General features: G+C 45.9%; 1 protein-coding gene across 1 annotated transcript in view; it reads right to left on the bottom strand.

The window, feature by feature from the left end:
* The window catches only part of TGFBR3 (transforming growth factor beta receptor 3), a 323,902-nt gene extending 303,409 nt beyond the window's left edge, over window positions 1–20,493 (bottom strand). The window contains exon 1 of the mRNA XM_033916770.1: window positions 20,136–20,493. Within this exon, the coding sequence (XP_033772661.1) occupies window positions 20,136–20,190 (55 nt within the window). The 5' untranslated portion in view covers window positions 20,191–20,493. The remainder of the gene's footprint in view (window positions 1–20,135) is intronic.
* Between the last annotated feature and the right edge of the window lie 1,028 nt (window positions 20,494–21,521).

Below are 21,521 nucleotides of genomic sequence, written 5' to 3'. Positions count from 1 at the left end.
TGGTTATAAGCTTAATTTAGTGATCAAAATGTGTCCGTTTTGAGAATTTATATCTGCTGTCTATATTTTGCACTATGGCCCCCTTTTACTAAACCACAATAGTGGTTTTTAGTACAGGGTGCCTATGAGCGTCGGGAGCTGTGAGGGGCATTCGGCGCAGCTCCCTGCGCTAAAAACCACTATCGTGGTTTAGTAAAAGGGGAGGGGGTATATTTGTCTATTTTTGTATAGTTGTTACTGAGGTGACATTGAATATTTTAAAGTCATCTGCCTTGACCTCTGGGGAAAAAACCCCGAATACAAATAACATTTTCTCTGCATAGTGTGCTGTGTGTGTGTGTGGGGGGGGGGGGGTTAATTTTATTTTTGTTAGATCATTTTGACTTGGTCATTTTAAAAGTAGCTCACAAGCCAAAAAAAAGTGTGGCCACCCCTGCTCCAAGCCCATGCCGACTAGGTATAGCATGTTTAAAATATTTGACGTGGCTGCAACTATGATATCTTTCAAAGAAACACAAACTTTTGAAGCAATGGCTTTAGCGCACAGAAAGGGCTTACTGCTTGCCTGTTCCAAAATGCCATACTAATTGCCAGATTCATAAGAGAAACTCAATCTTAAAACTAAGCACTTTGTGGTTAATACTACCTGCCATGAGCTCTACAAAAGGAGAGCCAAGAGAAGCGCTGATGAGTCACAGGGAAGACAAAATGAAGATACAAGCAAGGATACAGCAGTGCAAAGGTCAGGGCCACACAAAGATATCTAAGCTTCAGGGCCTAGGAATTGCCTTTAGATAAACATGTTAGCCTATCAGCCTTGCCTTAAAGCTACAAAAAAAGCGTGATTCTAACTTGGGTCTCTCCAGGCAAGAGAAAAAGCTTTTCATGACCAGTTTACCCTCAAGGCAAACCAATTGTTTACTGAAGGATATCACATCTCAGCCCTTCCAGGTACAGTTTCCTTGAACTCATGAGCTCACATGCTGCTCAAAACACATTCTTGGCCAACTGCTACAAGAACAGCTCTACATCTGAATTCCAAGATTGCTATCACGCAACTAGTGTCAGTGGAAAGAAAGCAAAACAACGGTAAGCAGAAAATATCCTTTTGCTCAAAGAAAGGCCATGTTTAGAAACGCAACTAAAAAAATTGCCAAAAATGAACTAAGCTGTGGTTTCGACAACTACATGAATATTTACAAATATCATTGAACACAACTTAGAGTGCCTAGATCGGTTTCATTGGAATTCTTTTTCCCTAAAACACTAGAATAGTCAGGTTTAGAAACACAGAAACATAGAAAATGACGGCAGAAAAGGACCACGGCCCATCTAGTCTGCCCACACTAATGGCCCACCCCCTAACTACCTCCACGAAGAGATCCAGCACCGCTGAGTACCGACTTACCCACAGGGTAAAAGCAGATTGTCTAAAACTAAAACTACCAATACATAGCAATTTGCCTGTGCCGAGCTTCCAATTATGCTGCTGCAGCCATAAGACGAGGTGGAGATATTGTGTGAGTGATGTACAAAAGGGCAGAGCTGCACGGCATTGGCCAGTCTTCTGAATGCTCATGACACGTCATGCTGATGTTCCTTCTACACCTCATGTTAGATTTCTTGAGGATGTTATTGTTGAGTACAAGAAATCTTAACATTAAAAAAATATATACTGTACATACAGGACTAGATTCAGTAGATGGCACAAAAAAAAAAAAAAAAAACCGTGCCAAGGAAACTGGTCCAAGCTGGGTGCCCTTTATAGAATAACTCATAATGCCAGGATCTGTGCTCAGCTCTGGGTGTGAGGATTTATACCAACGAATCGCAAACTGTGTGCCCCGGAGAATTCCAGGTGTTCCCCGAGATGCCGGCGAGGAGGAGAGGCGCTGGCACCAGCCGACTGCCAACTCTCTAGGCAAGAGGCATGTCCTGTAGGCAGTCAGCACCTCTCCTTCTGCCGCACCCCCTCCCCCGCCCCAGGCCCCACCAGAGGTAATAGGAGGCTCAGGGCTGCGGCTGGAGGACATTCACGCAATGCACGGATGTCAACGTGATGACTTCACGCATGTGCGCGACATCGTCGTGTTGACATCTGCGCATTTCTAGGCGTCCTCCAGCCGCAGCCCTAAGATTTAGTGTGCGACATGATTTATACCAACTAAAACCTGGTGTAAATAGTCATTGGTAAATTAGGCGTGGATCCCACGAATTCTATAATAGTGCGTGCATCTTTAGTGAACACCCCTGACCCGTTCATGCGTCCTGTCGCCAGTTAGCACCATAAGTGTGTCAGTACCCAATTATTGGTGCCAATTGGCTTATTAGACAGTTTAGTTGCACACACATCTCAGAATAGTGAACAATTTTGAGTGCCATATATAGAATCTGGAGATACAGCAATCATCTAACCATTATAAAACAGTAAATCATCCTGCTGCATTTACTTCAAATAAGAGAATGACACAGTGACAAAATTCATCACCGTTCCCGTCCCCGCGGATAACCGCGGGAAATAATCCCATGTCATTTTCTAGTGTCTATTTCAATCTCAGTCCTTCTACACCAGCATTCTTCAGAGCAAAGCTTGCAGGTCAGTGGTTGAGGCCATTCATACTCTGATTCTTATGGGAGCCAAGGATAATGAAGCCATTGTGACATCACTGATGTGATTGGCTCTTAGGCACTGGTGGAATGAGGCATTATGACATCACAATATCTGCTCTGGAATGTTGCTGCTCAATCTCAGCATTCTTCAGAGCAAAGCTTGCGGGTGAGTGGTTGTGGCCATTCATATTCTGATTCTTCCCTCTCTCCTTAAAGAATGACGTGAAGATGGTTTCCTGCGAATATCCACGGGGACGGGAACGGTGATGAATTTTGTCACCGTGTCTTCTCTATATTGCTCTCCTCACACACATATTGTGCTTTTTTTTCTAATGGTTTTTTTTTTTTTCTCATTTTGAACCATATTTACAACAAAAACAATAAGCAATTTGCGGATCAGGATCCCCACCTACAACAAATGATTCCCCAGTCATTAGTAGCTTTCAATAAACGGTAAACAATTTGCGCCAATTAGCATCAATTACAAGGTAGTAACTGCCAATTATCGATGCCAATTAGGCCAATTAATCGTTGTGTGCATTGATGTATATGGCGCTTAAGGTGGTGCGCGCACAAAATTTGGGGGATACTGGACACTCTTGTCTAGCCTTTTGAGAGAAACAGATTATGAAGTGACTAAGTAAACAAATCCCATTAGCCAAACTATCAAACAAACAGTAGATCCGTTTTACTTTCTAACAACAAAGATGAATATTTCCACCAGCATTTAAAGGCAAGAGGCTTACAACCATTACACTAAAAAGTCCCCTAGAATGAGAAGAACCACTCACAAAGTATTCATTTGACGGAACACAATCACACCTCTTCCAGAAACAAAGTGTAAAGGAAAGGTCTCCTGAAAAAGGCCTCCCACTTGCATCGGTCAAACACAGCCTCAGGGAATGGATGGGAAGTTAGCTGACACCACAGTCGGGGGCACTCTTGCTTGGGAAACGCACTTCATGACTGGAAGCGTGCCAAAGTACAACTGAGAAGGGCTACTAACCAGCTTGCTCCACCGCCTGTTTTACAATTTTCTCAACAGATCTCATGTTCAGTTTCACATTACAGCAATTAATATTTTTTTAAATGCATGTCCAAAAGGAACTAGACATCAACTCCCTTTCATCCTTATCCTTCCCTCCACCCATCCCTCTCTCTTTCCTATCCCCTAGTTCAACATCCTCCCTTCCTCTTTCCATTCCCCTTCACCATCCCTTCTCTCTCTCTCCCCATTTATCCCTACCCATTATTACCCCTCTCTCCCAACTACCCCCTCACCCTTCCACTCCCTCTTTACTACTACTTGTCTAAACCACTGCTAGATGTACACAGCACTGTACATTAAACATTCAAGAGACAGTCCCTTCTCAGCAGAGCTTACAGTCTAATCAGACAGACAAACGGGCCAAGTAGGGGGTTAGGGAGTTTCACAGAGAGGGAATGAAAGCAGGCACGAGTGGTTTACAAATGAGTGGGAGTTAGGAGTTAAAAGCAATTAATGTTTTTAAACTAGAGTAACGATGGCACTTCTAAACCAAACCTACAGCGTCACCCTTTAATAAGCACCAACACTATGGCTCTATAAATAGTGTACCTTATGAAGCAAACCATTAAAATCACATAAAAAGCCAAGTTAAAATCGCATCCCTGGGTTTGAGAAATGAAGACGATGTATCTTGTAACTGACTAACTCATCATCTATCTATCTATCTAAAATCGTGTGTGTGTTCCAGCATAACTCTGAAACGCATGGAGAGTTTTCAACCAAACTTGGTATACTAACTGGGAAAAAATACTGTGGGGTGGGAAGGGGGTGACATGTACAAATGATCGAAAACGACAGATGGATTGGGATAAATACAAACCCGGGCAACGCTGGGTAATCAACTAGTGGTGGTATAAAACAGAGGCTGAGAACACTAGCTCAAGGCAGAAAGAATGAACTACGGAAAGCAGTCACAGAAATGTAGAAGAGAAAACACGCAAGTCAGAAACTTCAGACCAACTCGAGTTACCCTCGGGCCCCTAGGTCCAGAAACTGTGATAATTAGAACTTCAGAGTCATGATCACTCAACACCACCAGGATGATTCTGTATACATGCACAATTGGATACCATACTTTTAAGTACCGAGTGGTTCTCATTCTAAGGCCACAAAGCACACATTGGGTCATTTAGTATAATGGTTCTAAGCCTCCTACAATAAGTGGCCAAAAATATAAGGGCAACAAAGGCTGTGTTCTAACAATACAGAAAAACACAACAAAAGGATCATGGAAAAAAATCACCGGATTACACCCAAAGAAGAAAAGAGAGAAATACTGCTAGTGAAATTGCAGGTAGAAGAAAAATAAAATGGCTAAAGATGCAAAGAAAGGTGACAAGACCTTTTCAGATATATTGGAGAAAGGAGAAAAGGTCAGAATGAATTTGCAAGACTGAAAGATGTGGAGAGTGATGAGGAAAAAGTGAATATGCTAAACAAATACTTCTCTTCGGTGTTCACGGAAGAAAATCCTGAAGAAGGATCGTGGTTGGCTGCCGAGGATATGTCAGGGAATGGAGTGGCTACTGTGATAGACCGCAGGTCCTTCAAGCCCAGTACCCTATTCTCCAACAGTCGCTAACCCAGGTCATGAGTACCTGGCAAGATCCCAAAGCATAAGACATATTTTATGATGTTTAGACTAGGAATAAGAAGTGGATTTCTCCACATCCACTCTCTCATCATATCTGGACTAGACTATTGTAATGTGCTCTACAAGGGAATCACTCAGAAAGAAATAAGACAACTCTTGAATAAGCTAAGAGGGCTGAACTTAGGACTCAAAGTGGTAAACTGGTTTGGAAACTAGCTGACCCACAGGTGACAAGAGGGTGGTGGTAAATGGAATTTGCTCGGAGGAAAGGAAGGAAAGTAGTGGCATGCCTCTTGGTCAGTACTAGGGCCGATTCTGTTTAATATCTTTGTGATAGATATTGCTGAAGGGTTAGAAGGAAGCGTTTGTCTTTTTGTGGATGACATGAAGATAGCCAATAGAGTGTATACCCCAGAGGGAGTAGAAACAATGAACCTAAATGTAGCTACACTTGGGGTGGGGGGAATATATATTTTTTAAAAATCAATGACCTTTGAATTTCTGCCTCTGAACATTTTTACTTCTTGGTGCTTTTTGTTGTTTCCACTGCCCTAAAATCTCCAACACTGTGGGCAACATATACGTATCAAAATTCTGGAATCACTTTGCTGGTATTATTTTAAAGCAGAGCATCTTCTGACTAATAGCTTAAAACTTCCTGCCAACTTCAGGAAGGGTACAAAACACACAGAAAATCTGTCCAGACAAATTCCTCTGCTAGAAGTGCCATGGGACTTCAGCCAAGAGTACTCAAGTTTAAAAATCAAACTAAAAGTTTCATAGTGAGTTTTGCAGATTTTCTTTTTTCTTGCAGTATATTTCTCTGTGGAATTTTTTTCACTACAGATATTGTAGAAAATTGAATCCTTGGTTATAAACATTTGCTATAGCAAAGTTATGCCTGAAGGGATTTTGCACTTTTCTTCTGGAAACTTAAATCTAAGTTCACATAAAAAAATATATACTAGATAGCATTACAAAATTATTTCTCTCAACATAGGAGTACTTCCATGTAACGGCAGAGGATCCATTTTTCTTTATCAATGTTTCTCATGCCGCTGTCCTAGTGCTGGCCTATGTCCCTGTATTAAAGTGTGCTATTCAGAGGGTGGGTCAGTTGGGTCATTGTCACTGAGCAATACATCAGAGAAGAGAGGATGACTACCGTATTTTCACACATATAACGTGTGCGTTATACACGATTTTTACAAACCGTGCATAACCTTGCGTGTTATACGCGTGAGCGCGTTGTACAATTTTTTTTTTTCATTCCGATCCGGCATCCCCCCTGCGAACCGGCATCCTCCCCACTGCTCGCGTCACCCCCCCCCTCGCCCGCAATCCTACATCCCCCCCAGCACCGCAAAACATCTCTTACCCGATTGGGCACCAGCACCAATGCACAGGACGTGCCAGTACCAGTGCCCGAAGATCCTCCCTCGTTGGGCTGGGCGGTGTGAGGGAGATCCTCCTTCTTCCTTATGCCGGGCTGGACTGGGCTTTGAGCATTTGTGCATGCTCAAAGCCTTCTGGTCTCGCTCTCTCCGAGATTCTCAATCTGTTTTGCGGTGTTGGGGGGGGGGATGTAGGATCGTGGGTGAGGGGGGGTGACGCGAGCTGGGGGGAGGATGCTGGTTCGCAGGCCAGAAGAGTAAGCGGGAGTGGGAGGAGGTTATAGCAGCATGCGTGGTATACGCGTGTGTGTGCTATATAAAAATTTTTTTACAGAAATGCTTTAGACCCACGCGATATACCCGTATGCGTGTTATACACGTATACACGTGAAAATACGGTAGATATTCAGAGGACTATGCCCTTCCCTGGCTCCCTTGTCTTCAGAGGAGATCCTGGTGCCTCCTATGCCCAGCAACACCTCATTCTCAAATGCTACCTTAGGTTTTGGTTTGCACTGCCACTTAGGACACTGGCGTGTAAGCTCTACCATACAGGCTCAGCTTCCAGCATGTCACATTTCTTTACACACTACTTTAACCAAACCAACAAAATATACTATTACTACTTAACATTTCTACACAGCAGGCAGCTGTAGACAACCCATGTAAGAGACAATCCCTGCTCAATATGTTTAAAGCTGATCTAATAAGAGTTATGGAGAGTTTTCTGTTCTCCATAGTTCTCTCCAGAACGCACTCAGAGACTCATCCTGGAAAACATCTAATGGACAGTACTCAGGAAGCCGGCCACCACATATTTAGCGCCGTTATCCATTTATGTAGGACCATTTAATATGCAGTCCTAGACGTCAAACGGCTAATTTAATCCAGATAGGGCTAAAATGTATCTCAATTATAGCAATGTTCAGCCACTAACTGCTCTTAGATAAGTTTTAAAGCTTTGGCTGGACATCAAGTTCTTTGAGGTGAGGGGGGAAGAAACAATTTTTAAACCATAGTACATATGCAGTTGCCACTGGGTACTAACCTCAAAGGGCTAGATGCACTAAAGATACCTACTTGATCGCTGTTGGCTGATTCTCTGGCCGATTCTCCAGCAGCAATCGATGCGCTATCAAGTTTGCATGCAAATGATTTGCACGGAAGTTCAAATCATTTGCATGCAATTGATCAATTGCTCAGTGAGTGACTGACACGTGCGCAGAACCCTAAAACAAATAGCAGGAGAGATGCCTACTTCCTTCTGCCATCCCAATGACACCCCCACAGCAAAACTGTAGGAGGGATGCCCACTCCATCCTGCCATGAAGACACACACACTGTCACTGCTGTTTGGGCTTTTTTTTTTAATGGTACAGGTTGTGTGTGTTACACACGCACAAGATGTCGCGCAAAAAAAAAAAAAATGCCCCCATGCACGAAGCACCCCCCCAAACCACAGTCCTCTCCTTCAACCCCCTCCCCCCAAATGGCAGGAGGGATGCCCACTCCCACTTGCCATCCCAAATGACCCCTGCCCCCTGTGGCAAAATGGCAGGAGAGATGCCCACTCCCTCCTGCCACTGGAGGCCCCCTTCACCCCTCCTTACCTTTTAAGTTGTGAGCAGGAGGGGTGCTCAGTTCCTCAATGCCGGCCTTCCCCTCCCTGTGCATCATGTGATGCACGGGGAGGGACCTAAGGCCCTGATTGGCTCAGATGCCTCAGGCCCCTCCCCTTGGGCCAATCAGGGACTTTCTTAGACTTCCTCCTCTGTATCCCGGATACAAGGGAGAGGAGCCTAAGGCCCTGATCAGCTCAGTCAAGCTTGGGGGAGGGAGGCGATTGGCGTGGGGGGCCTTCATGGCAGGAGGGAATGGGCATCCCTCCTGCAGTTTTGCCATGGGAGTGTCATCGGGATTGCAGGAGGAAGTAGGCATCCCTCCTGCCATTTGTTTTGGGTTCTGGGGGGGGGGGGAACAGTGATTTGGGGGTGCCTAGCTTAGGGGAGGGGCCGCATTTATCAGGGGTCATTGGGGAGGGCTGTCATCAGTGTGGGGGAGAGACTTTTTCCTTCTTTTTTTAATGGGAAAGATATTTTGCATATGTAATACATGCAAAATATTGCTGCCATTGAAAAAAAAAAGAAAAGAAAACCAGGCAGGCCTGTCAGTTTTTATGATCACTAAAACCCCATTTGGAATAGCAAAGCGATGTTTGTGCATCAATTGCTTGGCTATTTTGCATGGGGTTTTGGCTAATTTGCATGGCCGGCTTGGAAAATGGGCAATTGAAGGGAAAAACATGCAGCGTGCCATTTTGTACATCGGATCAGCAATTTTCGCTAAAGCTGTGAAAACAGGTTTAACAACGATCACTGACTGACTTTAGTGCAGGGATCTCAAAGTCCCTCCTTGAGGACCGCAATCAAGTTGGGTTTTCAGTATTTCCCCAATGAATATGTATGAGATCTATGTGCATACACTGCTTTCAATGCATATTCATTGGGGGGGAATCCTGAAAACCCAACATGTATTGCGGCCTTCAAGGAGGGACTTTGAGATCCCTGTTTTAGTGCATCTAGCCCAAAGACACAATTTTCCCCTCTTTGCTCCCACAATAGGGAAAATACTGAAACAGTCTGAGCACAATTATCCTCAAACCAATCTACAGTGAAGCTCTTCAGTGTCCCAGTAAGAGGAAAACTGACAAACCAATCACAGGAAGTGCTGGTCCAGCGATCTCAACACTCCTGCTTAGGAGGAACTAGCAAATAAAAGCAATAAAGCCCTTTTTTTATTTTTTTAAAATTTGACAGGGCAATGTACTAGCCATTAATGTTTTAAACCAGCAGTTCGCAAAGTGCAGTCCATGGAACCCTTAGAGTCTATGAGCCATTACAGTGGTGGGAGGGGCCACATAATACCAAAAAAAAGATGATTGGCTGAGAGGAAGAAACAGAAGAGAAGGATTTGAGAGAATACTAATGGGGACTGGGTAGAGGGAAGGGGGAGGGTAAGAGAGACAGAAGGAGCAGGGGTGGGCAATCTCGGCTTGAGGGCCACAATCCAGTCAAGTTTTCAGGATTTCCCCAATGAATATGCATGAGACTTGTTTGACGCACTGCCTCCACTGTATGCAAATAGATCTCATACATATTTGTTGGGGAAATCCTTAAACCCTGACTGGATTGCGGCTCTCGTTGCCCACCCCTGGACTGCTTGTGGGGAGAGAGACTGCCGTAGACGAAGGGGAACAGAGGGCATCCCTGATCATTTTGGTGTTTAATAAGGGATTCTCACAGCCAAAAAGGCTGGGAACCTCTATTTCAAACGATCAAGGTGGCCTTATGAAGATTCTTCTGAATTGCAAGTTATTCGCTCATTGGTTGCTTCCAGACTAACACTTTTCATTGTACTGTGCTATCATGGTTCTTCTCAAAGAGCTTTTAGTAAAAGTTTCTGTTGACTTGGATCATGACAGGGGTAAATAATGGAGGAAGTTGCTGCTCTGGTCATCAAACACTTCTTACAGCACCAACCTGTCAGAGCCAAGAAAACCACAGAAGAGAACAAAATAGAAGTTAAAACACAGTTCAAGGGTATATATATATATATGGAGAATATTAATTTTGGTTTATGTTTTATATATTTTGGCAGAGTGTCCTCAGAAACCTTGAAAAAGCCACATGTGTGGCGAAACGGGTCCCCATCGAGCTTGTCAGTATCTCTGCACACTTTAAGACAAGTCATTTTTTGCTGTCTATAAAAAAGAAAAATTTAAATAATAATTAAGTTATGACACAGTAAAAATTGGTCACACAAAAAAGGAGGTGGAGGCAATTAGGCCAGTGATGGAAATATAAACCTTTAATGGCCTGGTATTGGATTGAAATATCCTTATCCTTATCTGAGACCATTTCTCGCCACTCTCTCAGTTAATACCCTTTAGTGGGATTTGTTTTGTATTTGTGGATTGTTCCAAGGAATCTCGCATACCATCTTCCAGAATTTACTCAGGAGGTTCCCTCCCCCGCAAACACCACCAACGGAAGCATGAACACTTGTAAGTTTACTGGGTTCCCCCTCAACCCCCCTCACAGCACTAACAGGAACCGTTTTAAGGCCATGCGCATAAGTCCTGCGCGGGAGTGTTGGCATGTTCTTGTCCGGCGCACTTTAGTTACGGTACCCTGCCCACCAGCCCATTTCTCTTTCTATCACCCCTCTCCAGTACCATGACATCTTTTCCTCCATTCCCTCCACCGCCAATTCTAACATTCCTCCCCATTTCCAACAATTTTCCTCTTTCTTCCTTTCCCCATGTACACCATCTCTTTCCCTCTCACTCAACCCATTCTCAACTCCCCCACCTCGGCATCTCCTTCTCTCCCTCCTATGTCCCAAGTTTATGCCCCCTCCCAAGAGTGTGTACCTGTGTTCTGACTGGCTCTAAAACATCCAAGCTGCACTTCTTTCTTCACAAAGCCACAGGCAGCAGAGTATAGCCAGAAGTCCTGGTGTGCTGGCTGCGTGGCCTGCTGCCAAAAGGTGCATGGCCATACAGCTTAGAGGGAACAATGCTTTATTCCTTTTCACTTTTTATCTAATCAGCTTTCTATCTCCTCTCATCTCCTAGCTTTCACATTCTCATCCTCTTATTCCATTTTATCTGCTTCCCATTACCACATTTCTACCCTCGTAAACTCAATTCTGCTCTCATCTCCTTGACAACTCTCTCACTTGGATCCACCATTTCTACAGTAGTATCTCCCCCTCCTTATGGCTTACTCCACCCTCATTTCCTTCCTCTCTCCCTCCCACAAGTATAACATCTCTCCTTTCTGCCCTTCCACTCCCTCCTCCTAAGTGACATCTCTCCTTCCTCTCCCCTTCTGCCCCCCAGTCCATATCCCCTCCACCTTTTCCATCTCTCCTCTCCCTGAATCATCTATCTCTCCCTCCACCTTCTGCCCCCCTTCCCCATTTTGCTCTCTTCACCAAATCCATCTCTTCCTCTTCCCATTTTGCCCCCTCCACATTCATCTCTCACTTTCTCCCCCTCTGTCATCTCTCCCACTCTCCCTTTCACCTCCTTCTACCATCTCTCCCTGACCCCTTCAGCCTTTCTCCATGTCCATCTCCCCCTCTCTTGCTCCTTCTGTCCTCCTCCAAATCCATCTATCTCTATCCTCCTTCTACCCCCCTCTGCCATCCCCAAGTCCATCTCTCCCTCTCCTCCTTCTACCCCCTCTGCCGTCCCCAAGTCCATCTCTCACTGTCCTCCTTCTACCCCCTCTGCCGTCCCCAAGTCCATCTCTCACTGTCCTCCTTCTACCCCCTCTGCCATCCCCAAGTCCATCTCTCACTGTCCTCCTTCTACCCCCTCTGCCGTCCCCAAGTCCATTTTGCCCTGTCCCTCACAAATCCCATTCCTGAGTCTCACATCTCTCTGTCCCTCCAGTTCAACATCTCTCCCTTCCCCACATCGCTCCCTCTCTAACATCTACCCCTCCCTCCACATGTCTACCCTGAATTTCTTGTAACAGTTGCCACACGGGGGAACAGATTCACAGTGTCACTCTGCTGCCGTCTTCTCTCTACTGCAGCCTGCCCTCTCTGACCATTTCCTGTTTCTGCTGGGTGGGCTGCAGTGGAAAGAAGACAGCAGCAGAGTGACATTGTGAATGTGTTCTGCCGCCTGGCAACTGCTATAAGAAATTCAGGGTAGATGCGCGGGGGGGGGGGGGTGTGGAGTACATGTCCGGGAAGTGACACGGCAGAGAAAGTCAACCAGCAGGTACGCTGGCCAACAGCAAGATGCCATTCCCTTGAAAGTGCTGAGGCCATCGCCTCAGTTAGTGTTTCTCTGCCCACAGGATCCCTGTCGGCCTTATTACAACCAGCAATTTTGGAGGAGACCATGGCCCCTGTGGCCTGCCCCCGTTCCGACGCCTATGATATACTGTACTTTGCAGAACATCGGTGTAGTTTACATAATATGTTTAATAGTCAGTGGGTTTTGCTGTTTTGTAATTTGACTGATTGTACTGTTCTTGTATTGTACTGCTGTGGTGGTCTGAGTTTTTTTTTTGTTATAAATAAACAATTACAAAAAAAAAAAAAAAATAGTCAAGGAGAAGTTAGGAAGAGAAGATTTTAGCTAAATGGCGGGAACAAATGAGGAAGGGGAGAAGTGGAACTATAGTAAAGGTTGTATATCTTTTATTACAAAATATTTAAACTAACAAAAATAGTTCTGGCAAAAATTTTAAAAAACTAATGCATGAACTGGGTGGCCTGATGACAAGTGCAGAGCAGCCACATGGAAGGCTCCAGGTCTGATACCACAATCCCAGTGTTGAGCCTTCAGCTCCTCGATCACGTCACTGCCTAAGGTTACACCTGATGGTCAGATTTTGAGTCCATTACTGGCATGTTCTATCAAGACGGAGCCCTGGAATTCTCACTTCAAGAGCTAAACCTTGTGTGCTGGAGGGGATAAAACCAGCTGAAATTATCTCAAATAGTTATGGATGGAGGATCATGGCAACAGCTCTGCTTTCAATTAGATGGAACTAAAAAAGAGCAAAGAAAAGAAAATTGTGAAACCAAGATTTGGACCAAAACAGAGAAAAGATTCAAGAAAATAAAGGGAAAAAAAAAAAAAAAACCAAGCTACTGTGCTAAGACAGGAGTGTGGAAGAAACATGAAACATCCTTCTCTCTGCAGATCTGAGCTACAGAGTTTAACTGCACTATAGTCGATTCCACCTAAGTGCACGTCGGTTAAGCGCATGCTTCGGTTATCCGCAGCCTACCACCTTGGTCCCGTTTTATTTATATTAAAATCAATGGACGTAAACTCCGGATAATTGCAATTCTGATATACACACAATCCGCTTATGCACAGTGATGTTATAGGTCCCACCTCTATGCGTTCACGTTACGTTCACTCTGGTTAAAAGCAATCACGTACTCACGTTGATGAGCCATGTGTTTCGGATCAGAAGTCTAGGCCTGGCCAGGTGTTTGAACTTTTGAAACTGCACCATGGTGTCTCATGGAGAAAAACCTTTGTCTTTGGATGGTCAAAAGTCATTCTCTCTGGCTGAACGTGTCCACCACACTGGACAAAAGTCATTGTCTTTGGATGAACGTGTCGATGTCTTAAAGAGACTTGACCAACAGGAGAGTCAGGTCTCTATTGCAAAATATTACAGTGTTCATCCTAGCCAGATTTCTCAGATTCACACAAAAAAAAGCAAGTCTTATTGAAAGACTGGCAAAACAGCAATCCTACCAGAAAACGGAAAAGAATTGGGAAGGCTGGAGACGTTGAATAGGCCTTGCTGCGATGGTTTGCTGAAGCTAGAAGTCATCAACTGCCAATCACTGGACCTCTGCTGATAGTGAAAGCAGCACAGCTATCTGAAGAACTTGAATTAGAAGACTTCAAAGCAACAAATGGATAGATAGAGAGGTGGAAAGTTTGTAACGGCATAAAATTTAAGAAGCCGCATGACAAAAAACAAGACGCCAATGAGTTTGGTGCAGAAAGATGGGTCATGGAAGTGTTGCCATCAGTCATTGGTGGATATGAACCATGCAACGTTTTCAACGCTGATGAAACGGGCCTGTACTGGCGTGCCATCCCTGATTAAACATTGGCTTTCAAATTCAGCAAAACTGTTGGCTTCACGGTGCCAAAGGAACGATTGACATTGCTGCTCAGTTGCAATATGGACGGTAGTGAAAAGCTCGAGCAACTAGTGATTGGGAAGAATCAAAATCCTCGGTGCTTCAAAAATATTAAACGCCTGCCTGTTGAAGATGAATGGAACAAAAACGCATGAATAACGGCGACACTGTGGATTGAATGGTTGCAGAAGCCTGACAATCTGATGAGAAGGCGTAGAAGCCTGACAATCTGATGAGAAGGCGTAGGAGACACATTGTAATGCTGTGTGATAACTGTGCAGCACACAGCAATGACACTAACCAACATCAAACTCGCGTTTCTGCCACCAAACACGACCTCTTTGATCCAACCGATGGACCAGGGGATAATTGCCAACTTCAAACGTCATTACCGGTCACTCGTCCTAAGATATGTGATGGCGGTGATTGATGCAAGCACGGAATCCAGCCCCCGAGCTGCTGAGCTCATGAGAAAAATGACAGTGCTCGACTCTCTTCACATGGTATGGGAGGCATGGAGTCGAGTCTCATCATCAACGATTTCAAATTGCTATCGACGGGTGAGCTTCATTCACACATCTGATGAGACAACTGAAGCTGACACTTCATCCATTGAACTCCCAGTTGGATTCTCGCCACAAGAGTTTGTGAGCTGTATGTCGCTCACATCATCTGACAGCACTAATTACGATATCTGTACAGTCATAAAGGACACTGGAGACAACCAAGAGTCTGATGATGACGGGGATACTGCTGCGGTCATCACGACTAATGAAACACCTGCAAAAACTGTTTCCTTCTCAGATGTGCTGAAGTCCCTACACATGCTGCTTTGTTATCTGGAGATAAATGGATGTCACGACTATGGCCAGTTTTACCGCATTAGTAATCAGATACACAGCCTGAATTGTGCAGTAGAATGTTGGTTTAAAAAACGGTTTACAGTATTGCATTAGATGGAACAGTGCCGATTCTAAAACTGAACCGTGTAGAATTATTTTACGTGCGGGTTTTTTGTTGAATAAAAGTTTTATTGCATTTGGCTACAGCGTACTGTGATTTTTCATGACTAAAAAGTGGTACTTCGATTAAGCGCACACTCCGTTTAAACGCACATGGCAGTCCGGTCCGGAGGCTTTGCACTTAAGCGGAGTCAACTGTATTTCTTCTGAGAGTCAATGTGGCCCCTGATCCTTATCACACAAATAGGAAAAAAGGAAGAGTCCAAAATTACTAGCACAACATTTTGAGGACCTTGACACCCCTGTTGTAGACTATAAAGTTGTCTAAGTCCCTCCTCGAGGGCCGCAATCCAGTCGGGTTTTCAGGATTTCCCCAATGAATATGCAAGAGGTCTATTAGCATACAATGAAAGCAGTGCATGCAAATAGATCTCATGCATATTCGTTGGGGAAATTCTGAAAACCCAACTGGATTGCGGCCCTCAAGGAGAGACTTTGACACCCCTGGTCTACAACTATAGTTTACCTGCACTATCAGTGACCAATTTAATAGTCAAAATTAATTGAATTATATCTCCCCTAGGGCATATCATATATCAGACTTTACCATAAGACTGACATATAGTAAGATCAAAACATTTACTGCTTTCCATGCAAATTATCCCAAACCAGTTAAAGACGGAAAAACAATTTCTCCAAGTTTGCATAACGGCTGCATTCTGCTCATCAGTGAAACTATACACTGTACAGCTGTGGAATTCTTATCTTATAATGTTTTTATTAACCTGTAAGCGGTGTATTTAAACAAAAAAAACCAACGCCTCCCTAAACCCAACATATACAAGAACAAATCCAAAATAAAGATCATTCAATATTCAGTTCCTCATTTCTCCTCAGAATCTATCTGGCCCCTGATCCTTATCACACAAACAGGAAAAAGCAAAAGACTAAAATTTCTAGCACAATATTTTCAAGGACCTAGAGAACTTTATAGTCTATGACTAATTACTGTACCTTTATTCTTCTAGGATGTGGTTCAATTGAATGTATGTCACTAAATGTGAGATAAGCTATTCCACCTTCATACAAACAAAATTTCACAGGTGAAAGGCACAGAGGATGTGGATGTAATACACCACAGTATGTGCAGGGTATTTTGTCACACCTGTAGCGTGAGACGCAATTAGCTCTCTCGCGCGTTTTCTGTGCTTTGCAGTCACCACATCCTCTAAATTTCAGCTGCAGCCTTGCTTTCTGATGTGGTAAAGTGAAATTTTGGAGGTGGCAGAAAATGAGCTTTCTGTACATGGGAGGTGAAGTCAGACCACAAACTGTTCAGGAGCAGAGCACTACCACTGCACTGTTGTTTTTGGTAACCCCCCTCTCATCATTTTAACAGAAGAATGCACAGGTTTGCACTCTTGTGCAACAAACTATTTGACCATTTTATTTTGATGCTGTTTTAGTAATTAACCAAAAACAACTGTGTACGGGATAACCACAGCAAGTACCATACTATCTCAAGCTACTGCAATATTTGTAATATTAAACAGTACTTAGCAGTTATATCAAACCAAAACTGAGAGATTAATCCATACATTAATTTATATAGTTAACAGTGTCTAAATTCCAAGGCGTCATAGCAGAGCTGTAGGCTGTGGGGTATTGACCTTAAATCTCAATGCACTTCAAACGTGTTTCAATAGCACATGGCAATTTTCAGCTAGAAAAGTTTCTTAGCTCACATCACAAGAGCTCTGGATTTGATACAACTGAAACGGTGGGAGTGTGTGGCGCAGGGGTTCGAATCCCTGGCTGCTCCTTGTGACCCTGGCCAAGTCACTTAACCCCCTCGTTGCCCCAGGCACACTAGATAGAGTTTGAGCCCACCGGAACAGATGGGGAACAGATGGGGAACTAGGATATAAGTGGGATATAAGAAAGAAATCTTATAAACAAGACTTTCCCTGTCCCTAGCGGGCACCTGACCGGCCAGACCCCACGGTGCTCTGGGGCTCTCGTGAAGTCACTTAACCCCCTCATTGCCCCAGGCACACTAGATAGAGTTTGAGCCCACTGGGACAGATAGGGAACTGGGATATAAGAAATAAATCTTATATACAGGACTTTCCCTGTCCCTAGCGGGCACCTGACCGGCCAGACCCCACGGTGCTCTGGGGCTCTCGTGAAGTCACTTAACCCCCTCATTGCCCCAGGCACACTGGATAGAGTTTGAGCCCACTGGGACAGATAGGGAACTGGGATATAAGAAATAAATCTTATATACAGGACTTTCCCTGTCCCTAGCGGGCACCTGACCGGCCAGACCCCACGGTGCTCTGGGGCTCTCGTGAAGTCACTTAACCCCCTCATTGCCCCAGGCACACTAGATAGAGTTTGAGCCCACCGAAACAGATGGGGAACTAGGATATAAGTGGGATATAAGAAAGAAATCTTATAAACAAGACTTTCCCTGTCCCTAGCGGGCACCTGACCGGCCAGACCCCACGGTGCTCTGGGGCTCTCGTGAAGTCACTTAACCCCCTCATTGCCCCAGGCACACTAGATAGAGTTTGAGCCCACTGGGACAGATAGGGAACTGGGATATAAGAAATAAATCTTATATACAGGACTTTCCCTGTCCCTAGCGGGCACCTGACCGGCCAGACCCCACGGTGCTCTGGGGCTCTCGTGAAGTCACTTAACCCCCTCATTGCCCCAGGCACACTGGATAGAGTTTGAGCCCACTGGGACAGATAGGGAACTGGGATATAAGAAATAAATCTTATATACAGGACTTTCCCTGTCCCTAGCGGGCACCTGACCGGCCAGACCCCACGGTGCTCTGGGGCTCTCGTGAAGTCACTTAACCCCCTCATTGCCCCAGGCACACTAGATAGAGTTTGAGCCCACTGGGACAGATAGGGAACTGGGATATAAGAAATAAATCTTATATACAGGACTTTCCCTGTCCCTAGCGGGCACCTGACCGGCCAGACCCCACGGTGCTCTGGGGCTCTCGTGAAGTCACTTAACCCCCTCATTGCCCCAGGCACACTGGATAGAGTTTGAGCTCACTGGGACAGATAGGGAACTGGGATATAAGAAATAAATCTTATATACAGGACTTTCCCTGTCCCTAGCGGGCACCTGACCGGCCAGACCCCACGGTGCTCTGGGGCTCTCGTGAAGTCACTTAACCCCCTCATTGCCCCAGGCACACTGGATAGAGTTTGAGCCCACTGGGACAGATAGGGAACTGGGATATAAGAAATAAATCTTATATACAGGACTTTCCCTGTCCCTAGCGGGCACCTGACCGGCCAGACCCCACGGTGCTCTGGGGCTCTCATGAAGTCACTTAACCCCCTCATTGCCCCAGGCACACTGGATAGAGTTTGAGCCCACTGGGACAGATAGGGAACTGGGATATAAGAAATAAATCTTATATACAGGACTTTCCCTGTCCCTAGCGGGCACCTGACCGGCCAGACCCCACGGTGCTCTGGGGCTCTCGTGAAGTCACTTAACCCCCTCATTGCCCCAGGCACACTAGATAGAGTTTGAGCCCACTGGGACAGATAGGGAACTGGGATATAAGAAATAAATCTTATATACAGGACTTTCCCTGTCCCTAGCGGGCACCTGACCGGCCAGACCCCACGGTGCTCTGGGGCTCTCGTGAAGTCACTTAACCCCCTCATTGCCCCAGGCACACTGGATAGAGTTTGAGCCCACTGGGACAGATAGGGAACTGGGATATAAGAAATAAATCTTATATACAGGACTTTCCCTGTCCCTAGCGGGCACCTGACCGGCCAGACCCCACGGTGCTCTGGGGCTCTCATGAAGTCACTTAACCCCCTCATTGCCCCAGGCACACTGGATAGAGTTTGAGCCCACTGGGACAGATAGGGAACTGGGATATAAGAAATAAATCTTATATACAGGACTTTCCCTGTCCCTAGCGGGCACCTGACCGGCCAGACCCCACGGTGCTCTGGGGCTCTCATGAAGTCACTTAACCCCCTCATTGCCCCAGGCACACTGGATAGAGTTTGAGCCCACTGGGACAGATAGGGAACTGGGATATAAGAAATAAATCTTATATACAGGACTTTCCCTGTCCCTAGCGGGCACCTGACCGGCCAGACCCCACGGTGCTCTGGGGCTCTCGTGAAGTCACTTAACCCCCTCATTGCCCCAGGCACACTAGATAGAGTTTGAGCCCACTGGGACAGATAGGGAACTGGGATATAAGAAATAAATCTTATATACAGGACTTTCCCTGTCCCTAGCGGGCACCTGACCGGCCAGACCCCACGGTGCTCTGGGGCTCTCGTGAAGTCACTTAACCCCCTCATTGCCCCAGGCACACTGGATAGAGTTTGAGCCCACTGGGACAGATAGGGAACTGGGATATAAGAAATAAATCTTATATACAGGACTTTCCCTGTCCCTAGCGGGCACCTGACCGGCCAGACCCCACGGTGCTCTGGGGCTCTCATGAAGTCACTTAACCCCCTCATTGCCCCAGGCACACTGGATAGAGTTTGAGCTCACTGGGACAGATAGGGAACTGGGATATAAGAAATAAATCTTATATACAGGACTTTCCCTGTCCCTAGCGGGCACCTGACCGGCCAGACCCCACGGTGCTCTGGGGCTCTCGTGAAGCTGTCACCAGGAGCAGCAGGCCTAGCAAAAACGCAGCATCCCAGCTTTTCTCCCCCCCCCCCCCCCCCCCAAAGTTGTCAGTAACATCACCGGCGCGCTTCGCCCCGTGCATTCGCGATGACAGCGGCGGTGGGCGGAAAGACGGAGATTACCTGCAAACGCTGCCGAGCAGAGAACGAGCGCGGCGCCGATCCACGCGGCGATCATGGTGTAAGCCCCGGAGCCGGGTTGAGCCGCAGCCTCGGACTCTCGACTGGAAGCAAACGCAGCCCTTCGGCTTCTCCCCGTCAACGCCGCTCGCGTTCAGGAAGCCGGAAAGCGCGAGACCGTCTTCAGAGGGGGGGGGAGGGAGGCAGCCAAGCCGGATCCCGAGCTTCATCTAACGCGTGCACGATCTCTCGCACAAACTTTCCGTCCGAGACTAGAGCGCTGGGAAAAGGCGAACGAGTGGCTGGAAGGGGCTGAGCGGCGTCAGAAGGGCGGGGCGAGCGGAGGGAGGGAGACGGGGATTCGCTTTCTGCAGGGCTTGGGTCTCCCCTCCTAATGGGCACTCCCGGGAAAGGGAATTAGGTACCCTAGGGCAGTGGTGCCCAACCCTGTCCTGGAGGAACACCAGGCCAATTGGGTTTTCAGGCTAGCCCTAATGAATATGCATGAAGCAAATTTGCATGCCTATCACTTCCATCATATGCAAATCTCTCTCATGCATATTCATTAGGGCTAGCCTGAAAACCCGATTGGCCTGGTGTTCCTCCAGGACAGGGTTGGGAATCACTGATATACAGGTTGAGGGCAAATTGCAAAGAGCCATTTATCCAGAGATGGCTAGTTAAAAACTGCCCACCTCTCTGTAACCACAAATATATATCGATGGTTTCTTGAATCCTGGAATTGGAAACAGAAATAAGGAATGCCGACCTGGATGTGGTGGCGATATCCGAAACCTGGCTCACAGACTCCCACGGGTGGGACATGGTCATACCGGGTTACAACTTGCTTCGCCGGGACAGAGAGGGTAGGAAGGGAGGGGGTGTAGCATTATATACTAAAGATGACATTAAGGTCACGAGAATCTCAGATGTCCAGTATACTGGGGAATCCCTTTGGGTTAATTTGGCCAGAGGGAAGGACAAATGCTTGTATCTTGGCGTAATTTACAGACCCTCAAGACAACAGGATGACCTGGATATGGAAATAATCGAAGATATAGAAAATATCACCTTGCGTGGGGACACAGTATTGCTAGGTGACTTCAACATGCCTGATGTGGATTGGGTTACACTTACCTCTGCTTCCGGCAGCAGCAGGAGGCTATTAAACTCTATGAAGGGAGCAAGACTCAGGCAACTGGTGTTGGAACCGACAAGGGATCAGGCAATACTGGACCTGATACTTACCAATGGAGAAAGTGTCACAGAGGTCTCGGTGGGCGACACATTGGCCTCCAGTGACCATAACATGGTATGGTTCAATATCAGGAAAGGTTTCACTAAATCTACTACACTAACCAAAGTCCTCAAATTCAAGGACACAAATTT

This window comes from Geotrypetes seraphini, chromosome 12, assembly GCF_902459505.1.
Source record: "Geotrypetes seraphini chromosome 12, aGeoSer1.1, whole genome shotgun sequence".
Lineage (NCBI taxonomy): Eukaryota > Metazoa > Chordata > Amphibia > Gymnophiona > Dermophiidae > Geotrypetes > Geotrypetes seraphini.
The sequence above is the reverse complement of the archived record's forward strand: the minus strand, read 5'-3'. Positions and strand labels throughout refer to the sequence as shown.